We start from the raw sequence: 18,983 nt of genomic DNA on the forward strand, positions 1-18,983 counted from the left end.
GGGGAACCCTCCCCCAATTTCAATCTCAGCACTGGCTTCTGAAGGCTTTTAAGCATCCTAACTTAAAAACAAATAACAACAACAACAACAACAAAATAAAAGACAGAAAAGTGGCCTGAACTCAGAACAGCTCAATCAAATGGAAAGGCAGACTCAGAAAAATAAAAACTGGTGACCAGCCCGCAACCATCGGTGAATGCCTTGTCTGCATGAAGATGTTTACTCTGCATCCACAACACACGCAAGCGCAGAGCCGCCCTGGGCAGCGGTGGGTGAGTAGCTACCTTTTGCGTCCGACACGCTGCACTGCTACCGGTGACCGCATGCCAAGGGCTGAAGTTAGAAGAGACCCCCATTGGCAAACGACCCCAGGCCATGAGCTACCTGTGTGGCCAGGTCTGTGGGGAACGAGACTTACACTCTCAAATAAGGACCCCAAAAGTTCCCTCTCCTCTTCCTGTTTGCGCTGTACAGTGTGACCTCCTGACAGGGAGGTCCAGATGAGCTCCGTTTCCCTCTCAGTTCTAGGCACTCTCTGGAACATCTTGGATTGACCACGGGTCTTTCATTTCTTTCCAACTCCATTGGTGACTTTTGACTTGGAATGTCGATTCCTTCTTCTGGAAGAATGGCTTTCGTTGTTGCCTGAATGCTTGGGTGGGCTGTCTTCAGAACCTGGCCAAAGGAATCACAACACACACGACACACCGTCACCAAGGCTCCTGCGGGTGGCCGCCCTCCCTTGCCACAGGGCCCGGGGCCTGCCCTGAAGACAGACTCTTCCCCGATGCTTGCGCTCCACCTAGTGGCCTGTCAGTGAATTAAGGCAGGACCTTGGAAACCTAGGGCTGAGCCACGAAGTGTTTCCCTGAAAATAAGGCAAGGTCTTATATTTGTTTTTCCTCAAGAAGACACCCTAGGGCTTATTGTCAGGGGATGTGTTATTTTTTTTAAGTACGGTACAACAATCTACATTTATTCAAATATAGTTAAGTCGTCTTCTTCTGGAACATCATCAAAACTCTCCAAACCCCAAATTCCATCCAGAATTTCTTGCAACTCTATTTCCTTTAGAACCACTGGCCCCAATCTCTCATGTCGAGCAATAGAGCTGTCATGGGGCAGATGAGAAGGGCTGCTCGTCTTCTTTACCGCTCCACAATGAAATGCATGGGTTGTGCAGATACGCTGCATAGCCACGCCCATCACTAGGTCTTATTTTCAGGGTAAAGCTTATATTGCACAAAATGCTTAGAAATCCTGCTAAGGCTTATTTTATGCGTAGGTCTTGTTTTGGGGGAAACACGTTAGCTCTGTGGGGCCAGGAAACAGCCCCATAAAGTCTGGTGGTTCCAAGAATGTGTGCAACTACACCGCATAGGGCGGATCAGGTCATGGTGACAAGCACCACAGGTGAGAGTAAACGTGGAACCCAAGCACAAATGAGATACAATCAAACCACACAGGTGTCCGCCTTGCAACCAAGGGGTGTATTACCTGGGTCTCTATACTGTGACCGGCTAGATACCAGAGTTTCTAAACCGTACATTGGAAAAGATTCTTGACATTATAAATTAGAGATATTACACACCCTCTACCATTGGATTTTTTGCAGGCCAGGCCACTGCTGCCGGTGACAGCCCTGAGCCACACAGCAGCACTGGACTGGCTCTGCCCTGGGATCAAGTCCTGCCTGACCCGGCAGCCAAGCCCAGGGGTTCTCTGCCCCAGGGCTCTGATCTCCATCTTAGACAGTTAAACATTAAAACAGTTAATGGATTAACTGTCTAAGTTAATCCATTAACTAACAGTTCCCAGAGCTTCGTCTCCATTGTAAGTAGCATTTGGCTTAGATCAAGAGATTCTTTTACAACTCCATAGACTTGCTTCTGCTTTTTACTATTTTTCTACTATTCCATCTAATAATTTTATCTCTAGCCCTGCTTAATTCTTTTCAACAGAGAACCTGGAAATGCCAACATCGATCTGTAAGGGGATGGTTCTAAATAAGACAAGTATGGGGAACCCCTGTGCCCAAAGAATTCCACAGTGGGTCACGATCGACTCCCCCATTCAGGAGAAATTATCCCCAAAAGGGTGGCCGGCAACTCAGGAGAGTGTACCCTAGTGTCTTCCCCAGGGAGAACTTCAACAAGCGGGACCCCAAAAGAACTCCGGAGAACAGCGATGGAGTGCTTTCTTCTCCACGGCCTGTCTCTCTGAGCAATTCTGTGGGCTAAAATTCAGTCTCCAGCATCATAATTTTCTCTCCTCAGCCAAGCTCCCCAATCAGCTCAGCTCAAAAGAATTGACAAGGAATTACTGTCCAATGAAGTCCTCTCAGTGTCATGATTCCATAAGTCTAATTCTTTGAAATGACCAAGTGGTCCTAAATCTTTCCAGAATACTCCTTAGAGGCCAATGGAGGATCCTGAACTATACACTACTGAAATCTTTCTTACACTGCTCTGCCTCTCGAATGAATGTGATTACAACAATCTACGTCCTTTGAAAGGCTTTCCCTCCTGATACACAATTCTTTCTAACCCTTTTCACTCCTAATGAAAGCCAAGATGAACATTTCCATCACTGTGCTTGAGGCGGTATAGGCCTCCATACATCCTGAGCTACATGAAGCCTCTTCTTACAAAGCAAGTTTCTCTGGCAGATCCTGTGAGCACTTTGCATGTTTCTTTAATAAGTGACAGGAGACATTCGATGAATAGGTTTGGGACCCTTCCAGGCACATGTCACCAACACTCAGAGTATAAAAATATGGATTACAAATCCCAAGGACCTGGGAGAGTTTGAAACAATGAATGAGAAAAAGATACCTTTTGTACCTTTCCTGTGATGCCAGGAGATGTCCGGACTGTAGGTGCCGTCTTCACACTCGGAGTAGGTCTAGGGAGAGAGACAGGCTTAGTGGCGGCACTGAGCGCGCCCGCTGGGAGGAGCGGCAGGGCAAAAAAGTGAGCGTGCTCTGTCCCTGCCTCTCCCAGGCTGGGGTGGCCTCCAGCAAGTGACAAAACCTCCTCATGCTTATGTTTCCCAGCTATAAAATCAAGGGCCGTCTCTCTCCCAGCTAATACAGAATAAATCTTCTAGAAAGTGTCTTCGGTTCTCAGGACTAAAGGTACAAATGATGAAAGTGTTATTTTTTTACTTTAAAAAAAATTGTAGTCGACAAGACTTCTACAGTGTTCTAACCCCATTCATGTCTATTTTCGACTTTAATCCTTGTATCCATGAGTAGGAGGGCAGGGCAAGCGTTTGCAGAGGGGGAGCACAGGCTGGGCCGCACCGAGAGACCTGCACAGAGTAGAAGAGCCTGGAATAAAGCCCTGCCTTCCAATTACCAGGCCAAGGCTTTCCCACGGCTTTGTCTTTATAAACAAAAAATGCAATATTTAAACACGGTACAAAAGGAAGATAAAAATACCCACAGAACAGGGCAGTCACAGGCAGGGACAGCAACTGATAGGGAATGACTTCCTGACATGTGAAGCTTCTACAGCGGGAAGACCGCAGATGCTGTAGAAGACAGCGCCTGCCACGCTTACATGCACACGCTGGGCTAACCCTCCAAGCACGGGGTGATTATTTTAAACAAAGGCCATCTCTGCCTCTCCCTCCGTACCTTTTCTCGGTGACCATAGTGTTCTGCATACCACACCATGCCGTACAGACACAGGAAGGTGGTGAACGCCTGCAAGAGCAAAACAAGCACAAAGCCATTTCATAAATGACATTGCACAAGATCATTCCTTTTCCCAGAACTTTGGGGTTTCAATGGGAACGCTCACAAGGCGGCTCAGTTTGTTCCTGCCACCTGCCCCAAGGATGCTGGTTACAAAATGGCTGGACGTGGCAGAGAAGGGACCCGGAGACATAAGCTAGGGGGCAGGGGGCATACTTGAAACTTTTGTCCAGGGGTATGAGGAGACCACAGTCACTATGTGTGACTCTAGCATCAGAACGCAGAATCATTTTCAGATGTGGGGTGTGGTGGGGTGCACACTCTTAAACAGCTTTGCAGCTCTGCTTTCCTGATTTTCATGGCCCATCTTCTCTTCCCTGCCCCCACCCGTGGAGAGAGCTATACGGACTCAGTGTGCCAGCTTCCGTGGGGAAGAGGGTGCTTGAATGAAAAAGAAGCTTCATTCACCCGAGTCTCACTGGTGCTCGAGGGCCCATAGGACAAACACCCGGGGAGGTGGCAGCTCCCTTGCTCCTCCTGGCTGTTAGTGTCAGAGGCCCCACCCTGACTATAGTTCTTGTTGCTTTTGTTCTTCTTGTTTAAGTGGATAGGAAAACAACGAGAAAATAAAAATGCTTTGTAAGGCCCTGAAATGAGAAATGCATAGTCCATGGGTCCCCAGGGGAGGGATAACCTCTCCTTCCACCCTGCCATCACCCACCTGCCCTGTGCCACACCCTGAATCAGACTCTAAGGGAAGAAAGGCAACACAGGAATCAAAGAACTGAAGGCTGGGGAAAGTCTCTGGCTGCCTAGATTGAGCAGCAGAGGAGGGAGGGAGGGGAAGTGTGGACACAGCATGGAAAGAGTGGGAAAGACTAGAAAAGACGTGCAGGGTGGAAGCCTACGCATGTGTTAGGTCCTTTGCAAACAGCAAAACACGCAGTGGGTTTCACACGGGGCAAGAGGGTAGGTTACACCTTCTCAAACCAGAGGGCTGTAGCAGAGTCAGGGAGGGGAAGCGTGTCACCCCGCTAGACTGTCATTGCAGACTCTGACCAGCAGAGGGCAGGCACGTGGGGCCGGTCCCTTCCCCGGCTCCAGGCCTGGGCGGACAGGCGGCGTCAGGGGTGGGCTGAGGGGCGGGGTCCCTCCTGCAGCAAACAACAGGCGGAGCGGGCTTCGCCCAGGGGCCAGGCGAACACTGGCAGGTGGTGGGCAACAGGTGCTTATCTCAGCATCGCCGCGCTAAGGGCTTGCTGTGATTGCCACATCTACCGCTTCACCTGTGTAACAAGAGGCACGTTTTACACTTGTTCCAGGAAACAAAAGCTTGTCATTTATGGGTCTGCAATCACACCTGTGGAAATCTAGGCACAACCCCCCCCCAGCTACTTAAAATGCCCAGGCCCGGATTTAAATTAGAAAAGGTACAAACTTTGTTTAAAGAAGGGGCTGGGGGAGGGGAGAGAAGAAAACTTGGTGGGAAGAGAGAGCCCAGCAGTGCAAACCACAGGTGTGGCGGCGAGGAGGGCAGAGAACCCGGCCTGGCTTGCACATTATGGTACTGAGAACTCGTATTAATGATGATCGATCAGGATCAGACAACTGCCAGAGAAGCTTATTAACCAGCACACGGGATCTTTGCTTCTGCGTTAATCTCAAGTTCCCTGTGTGCTCTCTTACCAAGCAAGGGGAAAACAATTAGGGGCTTTGTTTCCCAGAGTGGTGGGCAGTCCCTGGGTAATTTAACACTCTCTTATTGAATAATGTTCAACTCTGCTCCTGCACTTGAGATCAATCTTGCTCTTTAATAAAGTTTATGGACGTGAAAAAGTGCCAGGACCTTGTTTCCATTCCTCTTTAATTGCTAAATGTGCAAGACAGTGGGGGCCCCTCAATCATCCCACCGGTTGGCCCTCTTTTGGGGCCAGGTGTCTCTCGAGGCCTCATCTCTGACAGCTCTAACCAGGGATTCTGCCCTCTCTAGTCCTGCTCACCTGCAGCTGCTCCTCGTCCTCTGTCTGGCCTCTTCAACTCCAAGGAATGCCATCCTCAGCCAGCTTCTCTCCCTGAGGTGTCCCCTACCTCTTAACCTAATGCCGTGGCTTCAACAGTGCCCTACACATGCAGGGCTCTCAAGTCTTGTCTCCAACACCGACCAAATCTTTCCAGTGTTACTGGACAGGCTAGAATCTCCCATGTGACAGAACAAAGAAGTGTCCACCTGTAAAATCTAGAGGCCCCTCAGACCCCAACTCTCCTAAATCAAATTCACCTCCTCCTTTCAATGCACTTTTCCTATGTCCCCAATCTGTCACTAGCACCGGTGGCCAGAGAGGCACAAACTAGAAACCTTGGAGTCACCCTTGAGTCTCTTCCCCTCTATCATAAGAGGGACGACGTCCTGCTGAGCTGACCCCTGAACTCCCCAGCCCAGCCCTTCCTCTGCATCTTCAAAGCCTCTGCCTCAGTCCAGCTTCAGTTCCTTGTCGCCCAGGACCCTGCCACACCCTCTGACTGCACCTCTGGCCCCAACCCATCCTGCCTCTAGACCCTGCCACCAGACACAGCTTAGACCACATCGTTTTCCCACTTAAAAACCTTTGGGGCTCCAACGACAGACACACGAAGCCCCTCCTAAGCAGGTGACCCCTATCCTACTGCTCATCCAAGTGTGCTGTCACTCTCACTCCTCAAACAGGTCACGGCCCAGCCCTCCTGAGAAGCTGGGCGCTCTCACAGCTTCCTGTCTCTGAGCACGCGTGTCCCTCTGCCCGCCTGTACGCCACCCCATCTTTGTCTCCTGCATTCATCCCTGCATTCTCCATGCACCTGCCGAGCCTCTCCTATGCATCAGGCACTGTGCTCCAGACAGCTGGGTCGAGAGAATGATTTGAACTTACTCTTTGTGAGCAAGAAGTGCAACACAGGGCAGACAGACATAAACAAAACAAATTTCATCCCACCGGTCTTAGAACTAGAAGAGTTAGGGACAAAGTGCACCTGGTCCCAAGGAGGGAGTTTACCTACTTGCCTTGGAGGTCAGAGCATATTTCATGGGGAGCATGGGTTTAAGTTTGGTTTGGGGGTGTAAGTTTCACCAGATAGAGAAGGCAGTTTGTCTTTCAGATCAAGCAAAAGAATCACCAAGAATAATGGCAAAAGAAGCCTGGAAAGATGATTTGTTTAGGTAACTGCGGGGTTTGGTGTAGCCTGGGTATAGAGTAAAGTGGGTGGATAAGATGGGATACTCCAGACAATGAAGGTCCTAAACCCACAAGCAAGATTTCATATTTCATCTGACAGCTTTTGTGGTGTGGATCTTTCTTCCTTCTTGAAGTTTCTTTCTGTAAGAGGAAGCCTCACTGCTTCTCTCCGCCATACACCTTCCCTGGGGAGGAGTTACATCTTAACTCAGGGGGGCTCTGACACAAGGAAGCTGGAATTTCCTGAAAAAAGTGGATTCCCAATAATGAAGATGCTCCTCTGATCTCCATCTCCAAGACTGTATTACTGTAGCCTCTCAAGCCCCCAACCAGATAGAATGATTCGATTCTAAGCAGGGGAAAGAGATTCAGGTCTGAATTTTGGCAGCAGTGTAGAGAATGGATTTGAAGAGCAGAAGGCAAAGAAATGGGTATCCAGCCAGCTGCAGAGGCAGCGGGAACCGACAGGAGGGGGTGGCGTTGAGCTACATTGCTGAATTAATAGAACCTGGCGCCCTGCGGATTTGAAGTGATGGGGAGAGGAAGGAGCCTCCAGGTTGAGGCCTGGGTGGGCGGGCGGCCGACTGCTCTCTGTGACCCTTCAGAATCCTGCTCTCATATACCTCCTGGGAGCCTTCCCAACCCCAGCCTGTGTGGTGTGTTCTCTCGTGCCCTATGGCCTCATGCACGCACATCTTTTACAGTATTTATCACACACGAACATAATTACTCTGCATGTCTAACTGGAGATCCTTGCAGGGCAGGGATGAAGAGCAGGAGCTCTCCAGCCAGACTATGTGGGAGCCCTGGCTCTGCCACTCACTATCTGTGTGAGCTTGGGCAAGTTACTGAACCTCTCTGTGCCTTCCTTTCCCCATCTGTAAAAGAGGGATAATAAATAAGTACCTCCCCTCAAAGTTCGAAGCTCAAATGTGTAATCCATCAAAAGTGCTTAGGATGGTGTCTGGCACAGAGTAAGCATCAATAAATCTTATCACCCAGCATCCATCTGGGCGACCGCAGCACGGAGCACTTGGCAAGTGTTTGTGAATGAATGACCGAAGAAAAGGTGACATGCCAAGGGAAGCCGAGATTGATGGCAGCGTAAGAATGGTTTGTGTCCTCAGCAAGTTACAATCACACGGACACAAAGGCAAATTAAAACTCATCCACCTAAGGAGGCATATGCTGAGTTCAAATAAGTAATGGAGAGAAAAAATTCTCTAAAACTTAGAGACTGAAGGGGTTCCTGCAGGCTGGGTGACTGCTATGGTTTCAATGTCTCCAGTGAAACACACGCTGATAACTTAACGGCATCGGGAAGTGGAGCCTTTAAGAGGTGATTGAGTCATGAGTCCTCACACGTGCATTAATGCCCGGTCTTCCCCCTCTGTCTCATGTGCTCACGTCTGCCTTCTGCCTTCCTACCATGAGATGCCCCGCTGGCGCCATGCTTTTGGACTTCCCAAGCGCCAAAGCCATGAGCTGGATAAACTTTTGTTCTTTATAAGTTACCCAGTCTGTGGTATACTGTTACAGCAATAGGAATACACTCAGACAGAAAGTTGGTACCAAGAAGTGGGGCTGCTGATGTAACAAATGTCTGCAAATATGGAAGTAGATTTGGAAGTGGGTAATGGGTAAGGCTAGAAGAATCTGGAGGAGCAGCCTAGGGAAAGCCCGGATTACCATGAATAGAGCATTAAGGGCAACTCTGGGGAGGGCTCAGAGGGAGAGAGGGGCTGTAGGGAAAGTCTGGAACTTCTTAAGAGATGACTTAAGGGGGCGTGACCAGAATGCTGGCAGAAATATGGACAGTAAAGGCCATTCTGATGTAGTCTCAGATGGAAACGAGGAGTGAGGTATTGGAAACTGGAGTAAAGACCATCGTTGTTATAAAGTAGCAAAGACCTTGGATGAATTGTGTCCATGCCCAAGGGTATGGAAGGGTATGGAAGGCGGAACTTAAGAGCAATGAACTGGGATATCTGGCAGAAGAAATATCCAAACAGCAAAGCATTCAGCTGCTGTGTGGCTACTTTTGACAGTATACAATGAGAAGTTAGAGTAAAAATAAAATGGCTTAAAGATGGAATTTCTCTGCTGAGCAGAAAGATTTGGAAAATTCAGCCTGGTCCCATGAAGAGTGAAAAAGCATGTTCACAAGAGAATTTTAAAGGTGTGGCCAAGTGAGAGTTTGTTAAAGAGATTGCCATGGATAGAAAGAAGCCAGGTGCTAGTCATCTAGACAGCAGGAAAAAGACCCGCACTGCAGAGATCTTGCAGACTGCCCTCCCTTCACAGGCCCGGAGCTCTAGGAGGATAGAATGGTTTCGAGCACAGGCCTGGGGCGCCCTCCACAGGCCCAATGCCCAGGGACTCAGCACTCCTTAGCTGCCCCAGCTGTGGCTCAAGTGGGCCCAGGTGTGACTCATGCTGCCACTCGGAAGGTGTAAGCTGTAAGCCTTGGCAGTGTCCATGTGGTGCTAATTCTATAGGCACACAGAATGCAAGAGCTGCAGAGGTATAATTTCCCCCACCTAGATGTCAAAGGATGCCGCAGACCACCTGAGAGCCCAGGCAGAAACCTGCCGCAGGGGCAGTGTCACCACAGAGAGCCACTGCTAGGGCAACGCCGAGTGGAGCTGTAGAAGTGGGGCTACCCCCAAGACCACAGAGCTGTAGGGCCACCAGCACGTAACTGCAGCCTGGGAGAGCTGAAGTGTGGGCTGAGCCCAACAAAGCCACAGGTGGGGCTTGCCTGAGCCTTGAGGGAAAAAGATTATATTATTGCACCCTTTCAAGCCCCCAGTGTGTCCAGGATGTAGAACATGGAACCAAAGGAGATTATTCTCCAGCTTTAAGATTTAATGTTTTCCCCTATTGGGTTTGGGACTTACTTGGGACCAGTTATCCCGTTCTTCTTGCTATACCTCCCTTTTGGAACAGGAATGCCTGTCCCACCACTGTATTTTGGAAGTAAATAACTTGTTTTGATTTCACAGGCTCACAGCTGGAGAGAATTTGCCTCACGATGAGTCTCACTCATACCTGATTTAGATGATATTTTGGACTTTGGACTTTTGAGTTGACACTGGACTGAATTAAGACTTTCGGGAATACTAGGATGCAATGAATGCATTTTGTATGTGGGAAAAACATGAGTTTGGGGGGCCCGGGGCTGGAATGTCATGGTTTGAATGTTCACACCAAAACTCATGTTAAAACTTAATTGCCAATATAATGGTCATGGGAGAAAGGGCCTTTAAGAGGTGATTAGGGAGTGAGGGCTCTGCCCTCACATAAATAAGTGGATCAAAGCCATAATCTCAGGAATGGGCTAGGTAGCGCATGAGTGAGTTTCAGATAAAAAGGATGAGTCTGGCCCACTTCCCTCTGTCTCTCACATTCACTTCTACCTTCTCTCTTCTGCCAGGAGCCGGCGCCATGCTCTTAGACTTCCAGCCTCCAGAACCCTGAGCCTAATAAACTTTTCTTCATAAATTCCCCAGCCTGTGGTAACCTGTTATAGCAACAGAAAACAGCAGCCTAAAACAGTGACTGGAGAGGGCCTCTTGAATAAATATGTGGCCTTAGGATACCTTTCTGGTGACTGACACCCAGGGCCAGTGGCAGGCAGGTGGCTGGAAGCCCCACCTGCCTCAGTCTCCACGAAGGCCCCGTGGTTCTCTGGCACTAAGTGAGGACAGCACCCGAAGCCGCCCACGCAGTCAGGTCCCATTACAGTTCAGACTTGAGGTGCATGGGCCAGAGAGAAATCTGGGAAGAGTAGGGCGAAAACCTCTGGGCACATGTGACACGCTCCCCTAACCAATTCCTTGCATCTGGTCTCCCTGGGATGGAAAAATATATCTGGGCATTAATTCTGCAGCTTAAATACAAAGGAGAGCATTATTCCCTTTTCTTGTTCAAGATGAAACGAGACGGAGCAGGCTCACAGTACCTTGGCCCGCTTCGGATTTCTAACAAGTAACCCTAAAAATAGGTACCAGGAAAGGCAATAAAAGACACTTTAAAAATACAAAGCTTAGTCTTGCCAAAAAAAAAAAAAAGGAAAAGGAAAAAAAAACATTTAGACCTGAATCTGATTAAGCCTCTAGATCCAATTACCGATTTATAGAAAATACAGAGGACAAAGAAATATGATAAATTACAAGAAAGGATAAAACCAGTAAAATCCAAGTGGTGGGAAAGTCTCTGGGACAAAAGAGCTGATTTCTGCAACAAATACATTGTAAGGCAGAGAGCGCTACAGGGAAAACCTAGAGACGAAGAGACTTTTTAAAAGGCATGCCAGTCAATCACAATGAGAGGATGCTGATTCTAACACATTGTTTAAAAATTACAAAATTTAAGAAAAAAATTAGTAATTTGAACACTGATTAGATATTTGATAATCTTAAGGAGTTATTGTTAATTCTTTTTTAGATGTGATAATGGTATGGTGGTTCCATTAAACAAAAAAAGCATTCTTATTTTCTTTTAGAGATCTATCTTGAAATATTAAAGGTGGATCTGCTTCAAAATAATTCAGAGTGGGGATTGTGGGTATAGCACAAAAGGAAACAAAATTGGCCCTGAGTCAATAATTGTTGAAACTGGAAGACGGCCACAAGAGGGGGTCATATATTCTCTTTCCTTGCAGATATGTTTGAAATTTTCTGTGATTACTAAGAAAAGCCCAAATTAATTTTCTGGACCAAGAATCTTAAGCTTAAATATAAAATAATTTTTCTCTGAAATAATAACTTTAAACATTTAAATGAAGACTGGCAGTCACAAAATGTGTAAACAGGGTGAGATCTTCATTTTAAAGGTGAAGGAAAAGTCCCAGGGAAGAGGGCAGGAAGCCTGGGCTGACTTCTCTCTGGGCTATTCCCTTCAGAGTGGAAGCTCATCCTACCCAGCCTTGGGTTATAAAGTGGGCTCGTTGCAGGGCAGAAATTGCACAATCTGATCATCTTCCAAAACATCTTTTATTGCCTACAAAACTACAATACATCATTTTGTATACAAACCCACGTGCAGTGACATGTAAGTTAAAATGTATAAGGCAAGATGATGAGATGAAGCAAAGGGCAGTGTAATCGTCCTTGTCCCTTCCTGGCAGCCCTTAAATGCACAGCACGTGGAGACAAATTCCCACAAGTGAAATGAATGCATGTGTGGCATGCCTGCTGAGGACATTTGACTGAAACCTGCCAAGGTGACCCATTTCAGATGCTGTGTGGTCATCTGTGTTTTATTCTTGAACTTGACACTGGTAGCCAATCTTGGGTTATTACAAGCAGAACACCTTTTTACGAATTTCTAAGGTGGTACCCGAGAGAGTTTTTCTTTCTTTCTTTCTTTCTTTTTTTTTTTTTTCCTTAAGAGATAATCATGGGAATTTAGCTAACACTTTTGGGTAAAAAAGTAAAGACTTACCACACAAAGAAGCCAAAGCACAACATACAGTATTTGGGTCTTAGAGAAGAGATCTTGTCCAAATTTTATGCAAACAATAGCTTCCAGGAAACCAATGACCCTAATTAGGGAACAAGAGGTTAAATATTAATTCATCTTTCCAAAGCATACACATTACCAGCCATATACATGATTGAATCAAAAACCTCAACTGGTCACAAGATTTTTGCCCCAAACACTGGTAGGTATCCCACAAAATGACACTGTTTTAGCTGCTGCACTTCCTTCAGAAATAATAAAATATTTTTTACCTCTTCCTTCCAAAACCTTGACTCACAAATGTTAATACCTGGAGGCACCTGGTATCATCTAACATAGAGGCCTATTCCTGTCGGGGGTGGGCCATCACGCCACCTCTGTTGGAATCCTCTCAAGCACAGGGAACCTACTCGATCAGCTTGTTCCTGTGGTCAAACTCTTTAGTTATTGGAAAGTTTTTCCTGCCTTGTGCTGATATCTGTCTTCTACCCATGGGTTCTAGCACTGCCCTTAGCCTCCACACAGTGAGTTTGAGCTTTACAAGGGAGTCTTTCAACAACTCAAAGGCATTGATCACATTCCCTCCCAGCCTTCTAAGAATTTCCAGATTAAAGATCCCATTTTTGCTGACAGTATCAACCCTTTGTCCTCTTTTGAACTGTGAACAGCTGTGCTAAATACAAAAGTGTTAGAACACACACACACATACTTTGTTTTTCCCTTTAATTAAAACATCAAAGATTTTACATAGGGTGAATGCTGGAAAAAAAGAAAATAATTAAAAAAATTAACATTAAAGACAAAAGCCAATCTTATGTCCGATAACTTCATTTATGAATATAAAAATCAGGCCTTTATAAAGGTTCAGAACTTGGAGGTGAGCGTGGATGAGGGGAGGGCTGTATAGTCGGCCACGAGATTCCCAAGGACAGTGTAAAAACACCGATTTCAGACAATTCCGCCTCAGGCCTTCCTTGCTTGGGATGTAATCTGGACGCCCAGGGACTAGTGTACTTGCAGATATTTTCTAAAAAGGTGAGAAACGGCCAAAAAGGTCCTCTGGTTCCCTGCTTACAGGCAGATACAAATGTCACTGCCACCATCAAATGTGCGGATGGCTCTAAACAACCCAATGCCTGGAGTTAGAACCACTTTGGCAAAGCGGAAAAATCAACAGAAAGCCTCTTTAATGTATCTTTAGAGATTTGGGGACTGTTCCAACTAAACAAGGTTTAAGAGTGGCTGGCTTGAATCTTTAAAGACCATTGTCTGCTCCCTCTGCCAACAAAGTGTGTCACATGGGAGGCCTCGTTTTAGCTGAGGAACACGGGAGGCTCACTGCACTGCAACCCTGGAGTCCAGACTGCGATCCAACGCCGGATGGCATTTAACTTTGGCTACTTCCAGCCTGTGCAGTGAGGAAAGGGGGTGCTTGTGAGGAGACACAGAAAGGGTGATTTCATCTTTGGCTGGGACTGCCTGAAGAATTGCTATGAGGAAGTGCTAGGCCCAGGATCTAAGTGTGACTGTCTACCCACAAGCCAGACAGAACACCTTGAGTTCATTAAGAAAGCTTTCTGAACATTCAACTAGATTTTCATCCCCTTTCTAATGCATGGTGATGGGCACACCAAAGCTGTGTTTCTCAAACTTCTGTGATCTAAGACCCATGGCAAGAAACACATTCTTCATTGTGACCCGGTACACACAGACACACACACACACACACACACACGCACACGCACACCACTGAAACTAACAATCTGTAAACTTATTCTGGCATTTTTCTATTCTATTTCATTTTAAGAATGAAAACAGAACCACTTGGTGACTTCATAATGACCTGAGTTTTCTCTAAAGACCAGTGCTTTTGAGTTAGCAACTTTAGGATGTGATCCGTCTCTGAGAAGATGACAGTTGTGCAAGCCCAGGGGGAGGTGAGAGGCAGCTGGGGGGCTATCTGGGTGTGGAGGGTCCCAGGCTGAGATGGAAGGCCCAGGAAGGAGGGGAAGGGGTTGAGGTCTGGGAAACACTGGTCGGGAGGGCTGCCCTTGGGCATGGCTTTTAGCCTGAGGAAGCGCTGGAGGCTCTCCAGCAGAGAGTTTAACAAGATTAGATTAGTATTTTAACATGCTCATTTCTGGCAGATTGCAGGGACAGGGCAAGAGGCTACTGCACTCATCCAGGCCTGGGGACCTGGTGGCAGCCACCAGGCTAGTGAAAAGTGGTGGGAACAGGAGGCATCAAACCCAAAAGCCACATGGACCCTTAAACCACCAGCCTCTGCCCCAGCTGCTTATTATCCCTGGCCGGCTAGAAGGAGTCCTAACCAACAGCATCCTCCTAGAACACGAACACTACTTTTCTACCATGACTCAAATGGCAGGTAGCTCAGGGCTGAGGCCAGAGGCTTGGGTGCAGTTGAGGGCCTATATCAAGCCACAAGCTGAGACAACACCTACTTCCTCCTACCTTCCCCTCCATTCCCCGCTGGGGACTCCCTCTGCTCAACTTGGCAACTCGTCCCTTTACTCAGTTCAAACTGAAATCTCTCTGATCTTTCCCAGGCTGAGCTAGGTGGCCAAATGGTGGCTTGATGGATTCGGTCCGTGCCCTCGCTCCCTTTGATGCCTGTGACTGACAGCCATATCTCGAACTGGTAAGGTTAGGAGGCAAATAAACATTTGGGAGGCCAGAGGTGCTTCTGCCTGGGGGCAGGCACTACAGACTTCTGACCTAGTGCAGGTCTGCTGACTCGTGCTCCCAGCTCCACCACACAGGGAAAAGATGCTAATGATGTAGAGCGAGGGTCAGGAGTTGCTCAGTGAATGGAATAAGAATGGAAGCCGAGTTGCTAAAGAAATCTGGGGCACGAAAGCTCTAGGTTCCTGTGTGTGCGCTGGGTATACAAGCCAACCCTGAGAAACAGAGGAAGAGTTTTCAGTCTGCTGACAAGACAGCCCTTGGATTCCGAGGAGGCCACAGCAATGCCACGGCCACGGAGGCCGGAGGGCTTGGCTGCCCGAATCCCACAAACTACTCCACAGCTGCACAAGCAGCACTCCTGGGGGGGCTGGTGCGTGTGTGTGTGGGTGTCTCCAGCCAGCCCGGAGCCGGCCTCCAGCAGTGGAAACGAGATGCGTATCCATGTGACTCAACCATCACACGATCCCATGGGAGGCCAGGAAGGGCTCCCCAAGTTCAGGAGTGAGCGTCCAGTTCTGACCGAGGGAGCAAGGGCATCTATTTGGAGGTGAGAGCTGGGTGGGGCCGTAACAGATGGATGAAGCCCCAGCTGTGCTCCAAAGAGCCCTGGGTGCAGGGAGGGGCGGGTGAGAAGGTCCTGGGTGGCAGACCCAGAACAGTTCTGCTCAAGGGTTTGGATAGCTCATAGGGTTAGAGGCAAGATGCCATTTGAGGCAAGGGAATCAGCTGCTAAAAAAGCCATGTAACTACTGCCTGAGGCTCTGAGGTGTCGGCAGGATAAAGGGCGGGCGGGATGAACAGTCTGGAGGAGGGCGGGTGAAGGAGAACTGGTTACAAAGCTTTGCCAGCAGGACGGCGGTGAACGGGTCATGCTGGAAAGGGAACCCTCTGACGCTGCTCCCCTCAGCCTGCTCCCTTCTCCTGGAAGGGTCCCCGAGCTTCACAGCTGCGTCTGTACCTCAGACAGCCGAGCTGTGGGCCTGGAAGAACAGCCGCGGTTGTGAGAGGCTGTAGTGGGAGGCGGGGGAGGAATAGGAAGCCAGCAAAGGAAACCCGGGACGGATGTCACCGCAGGAAGAGGACCACTTGGAGAAGGCAGACACTGCGGAAGATGCGAGGAGAGGATGGAGAAGACTTGCACCGACCTTGGAGAGAACAGTTTAGCAGAGCGGCAGAGGCGGAAGCTACTGCAATGAAGGCATCCACAGGAGGGGAGGACGTGTAGGGGGGACACTGGTGGGCGCCCCTCACAGGCGGGACCCCCACCCACCCCAAGAGCTCTCAGGAAAAGGGACAGTGACTATTCCAGCCAAAGTGTGGCTGCCTTCCTCCAAAGACCAAGGGATGAAACATCTTTTCTTTTTAAACTAACACTCTCTTTCTGAGGCACAGAAGCTCATTTATAATCAGGGTGGCGTGGGGGAAAAGACGAAGATGACATAAACTGCACACCTGGGGAATCTGTTCCTATCAGTCTGGCCCTAAAACTCCCACAGGGCTGGAGGAACATAATGTGACTTCTCAACAGAGAAGGGGCTGACTTTTCCACACTGCTGCTTTCTTCCTGGCAGGGTTCCCGTTCCCGAGCTGGGTGGAGCCCTGTCTCTGCTGTGCGCAACACCTTGGATCAAAAGCTCAGATAGACAGGACAAGTGTTGAGGAAGGCATGGTAAGTCACTCTGCAAGTAACTCATGTAAACGTCTCGGGGTATGCTACGTAGAGAAGAGAAAGGGACCCCCTTCAGGAGAAAGAGATGTGGGGTGGTGGGAAAGAAATCTCAGGAGGGTGGTTCTATTTGACCTTTGCCCTCCCTTCCCCCAAGGCACCTTTGGGGATGTCACTGTATAGGGCACTGCTGCTCTGCTCCTTCTCATGTCTCCACACCTTGCTAAAGCCTGGGATGGTTCCAAAATTAGTGACAAGAAAGCTATTATTATAAAGCAGCTACTAGTCACCAAAGGAAACCAGACATTTAAGTGTTTTCTGTTTTGATAAGAGAGGAAATAAAGACTAAAGAGGGGTGGGGGCCTCCAGGCAAACATTCAGAGGAGAGCTGGAGCCTGTGACTCCGTCCACCTCCACCTGCTGGCAGTGGGGACTTCGCAGGGGGTGGCTCTCGCTGGTGCTCACGCACACACGATGTATGAAGAGGGATTTGTTATTTTTCAGTGCGGCTCATCAGTTCTCACAAGATTCATTAATCTTGATCTCACATTGCTCTGGGAGTTCTCAATTCTCAGTAAAGCATACGAAAATAAGCCAAATGATCTCTCCTTGGCATTTAGCTTTATTTTAATCACTTTCCAACAAGGCACAACATTCTGAAGCCGCATACTCTACCACTCTTTGGTGTCGTTTGCCTTTGCTGTTTCTCCCACCACGGGGACTGCAATTTTTGGCTGCAGAAAGAAATTTTGTCATAACAATACCTCTCTCTCTGATCCACTTCTCCTTTTCCTCAACAGGTAAATCGATACAGTTCTGTGGAAAACATCCACTCCACAGTAGAACTAGACCCTGCCAAGTACATTTAAATATGGAGAAAAATGTGCATGGAAAGCACCTGGGTGGAGGAGAAGAGCTCAAATGCAGGAGAGGTGGATAAGACCTGAAGAAGGAGCGGCCCACATCCCTCCCTCTACAACAGGGGACCCTGACTCTGTGTAACCAGAAATCTGGGAGATGTGTGCACTCTCCCTCTTGCTATTTCACAAAACAGGAAACTAAATCCATCTTATCACCCTTTAAGCTGAGATCACTTTGGGTAGGAAAATCAGCTTATGCCACAGAATTTATGAGAAATAAATGACAATGGCCCTTTGTCTTCTGGGCGTGGGGAGGAACTTGCCTAAATCTAACCTGAGTATTAACATTTATTTAAAACTATAGGTGCCTCCTCAGAATCTGAAATGAGAACTGGGTGCACATGCATACACACACACACACACACACACACACACACACACACACACGGAGAAAAATGTTTCAAAGGAATGGCATTGAAATATTAACGGCAATTATCTCTGAATGGTTGGCTTTTCTCGCTGATCTTTAGTTTCTTCTCTATTACACTTCTCTGAATTTTTATCGATGTGCATGTATTACTTTTTAATTGGAAAAATGTATTGTTTAAAAATCTATTAAAAGTAATTTATTCTCTCCTATGGGTTTTCCTCAAATTTTCTTTATGCTGACATACTCAATTTAGAGTCTAGATTAGGTCTTGAATCCACTCTATTTCTGGGACTAAACTTCACATATAGTTTTCCTGGATGCCTCTGGAACTTACGTTGCTAAACAGGATGGCAAATTGTTGCTGATATTTAAGCACAAGAAGGACTTACCTGAAATACTGAAGAAGGTCTCAAGTTTAACAGTAGGAGTGTGAACCAGATAATCTAAGGCCTCTTTCCAGTCAGTTAAATAATAGTAAATTAAGATATAGTATTTAAATCTGTAATAAGACAATGAATTATGACCATGCTGCTATGTGTTATTTCTCTTTGGAACAATAAAGTTATACTTCAGCATAATGAAAGCAGTTGTTTCAAGAAGTCCTTCGGATGTGAAAGTAACTTAGGGTTTGGGTAAGCCCATGACGTCCCATGATGTCCCAAACTCTAGAACAGTCAGAGAGGGATTCAACCAACCCGTTTTCTCTCTAATTTATTTCATAAAACAAAGTCTCTGAGTTGTATGTGGGAAATATCTACGGATTTCCTAATACATTTTTAAAAAGAGAGCAGTTTCTATACTCTCTTTCTATAATTTGACAAGTAACTACTCTTAAATCAGAAAAGGGAATATCAAAGATGAAAGACATGTTAAAAAATACAACAAAACAGCAGCAAACCTTGTTCACCTGCTTTCATAGGAAAATTACACTGAAAGGCAAGAAATA

The 18,983-nt window shown here is 47.4% G+C and overlaps 1 protein-coding gene across 3 annotated transcripts in view; it reads right to left on the reverse strand.

Moving 5' to 3' along the window:
* Nucleotides 1-416: 416 nt before the first annotated feature.
* The window catches only part of PTDSS1 (phosphatidylserine synthase 1), a 65,631-nt gene continuing 47,064 nt past the window's right edge, over nt 417-18,983 (reverse strand). For 2 of the 3 annotated variants that reach the window (XM_012776790.3, XM_076005144.1), the window contains 4 exons: nt 12,358-12,457; nt 3,641-3,709; nt 2,835-2,904; nt 417-675 (listed from right to left, as the gene is read on the reverse strand). In XM_012776790.3, the coding sequence (XP_012632244.1) occupies nt 566-675; nt 2,835-2,904; nt 3,641-3,709; nt 12,358-12,457 (349 nt within the window). In that variant the 3' untranslated portion in view covers nt 417-565. The remainder of the gene's footprint in view (nt 676-2,834; nt 2,905-3,640; nt 3,710-12,357; nt 12,458-18,983) is intronic. The other variant, XM_076005143.1, reaches the window with a different exon arrangement.

This window comes from Microcebus murinus, chromosome 7, assembly GCF_040939455.1.
Source record: "Microcebus murinus isolate Inina chromosome 7, M.murinus_Inina_mat1.0, whole genome shotgun sequence".
NCBI classification, from domain to species: Eukaryota; Metazoa; Chordata; class Mammalia; order Primates; family Cheirogaleidae; genus Microcebus; species Microcebus murinus.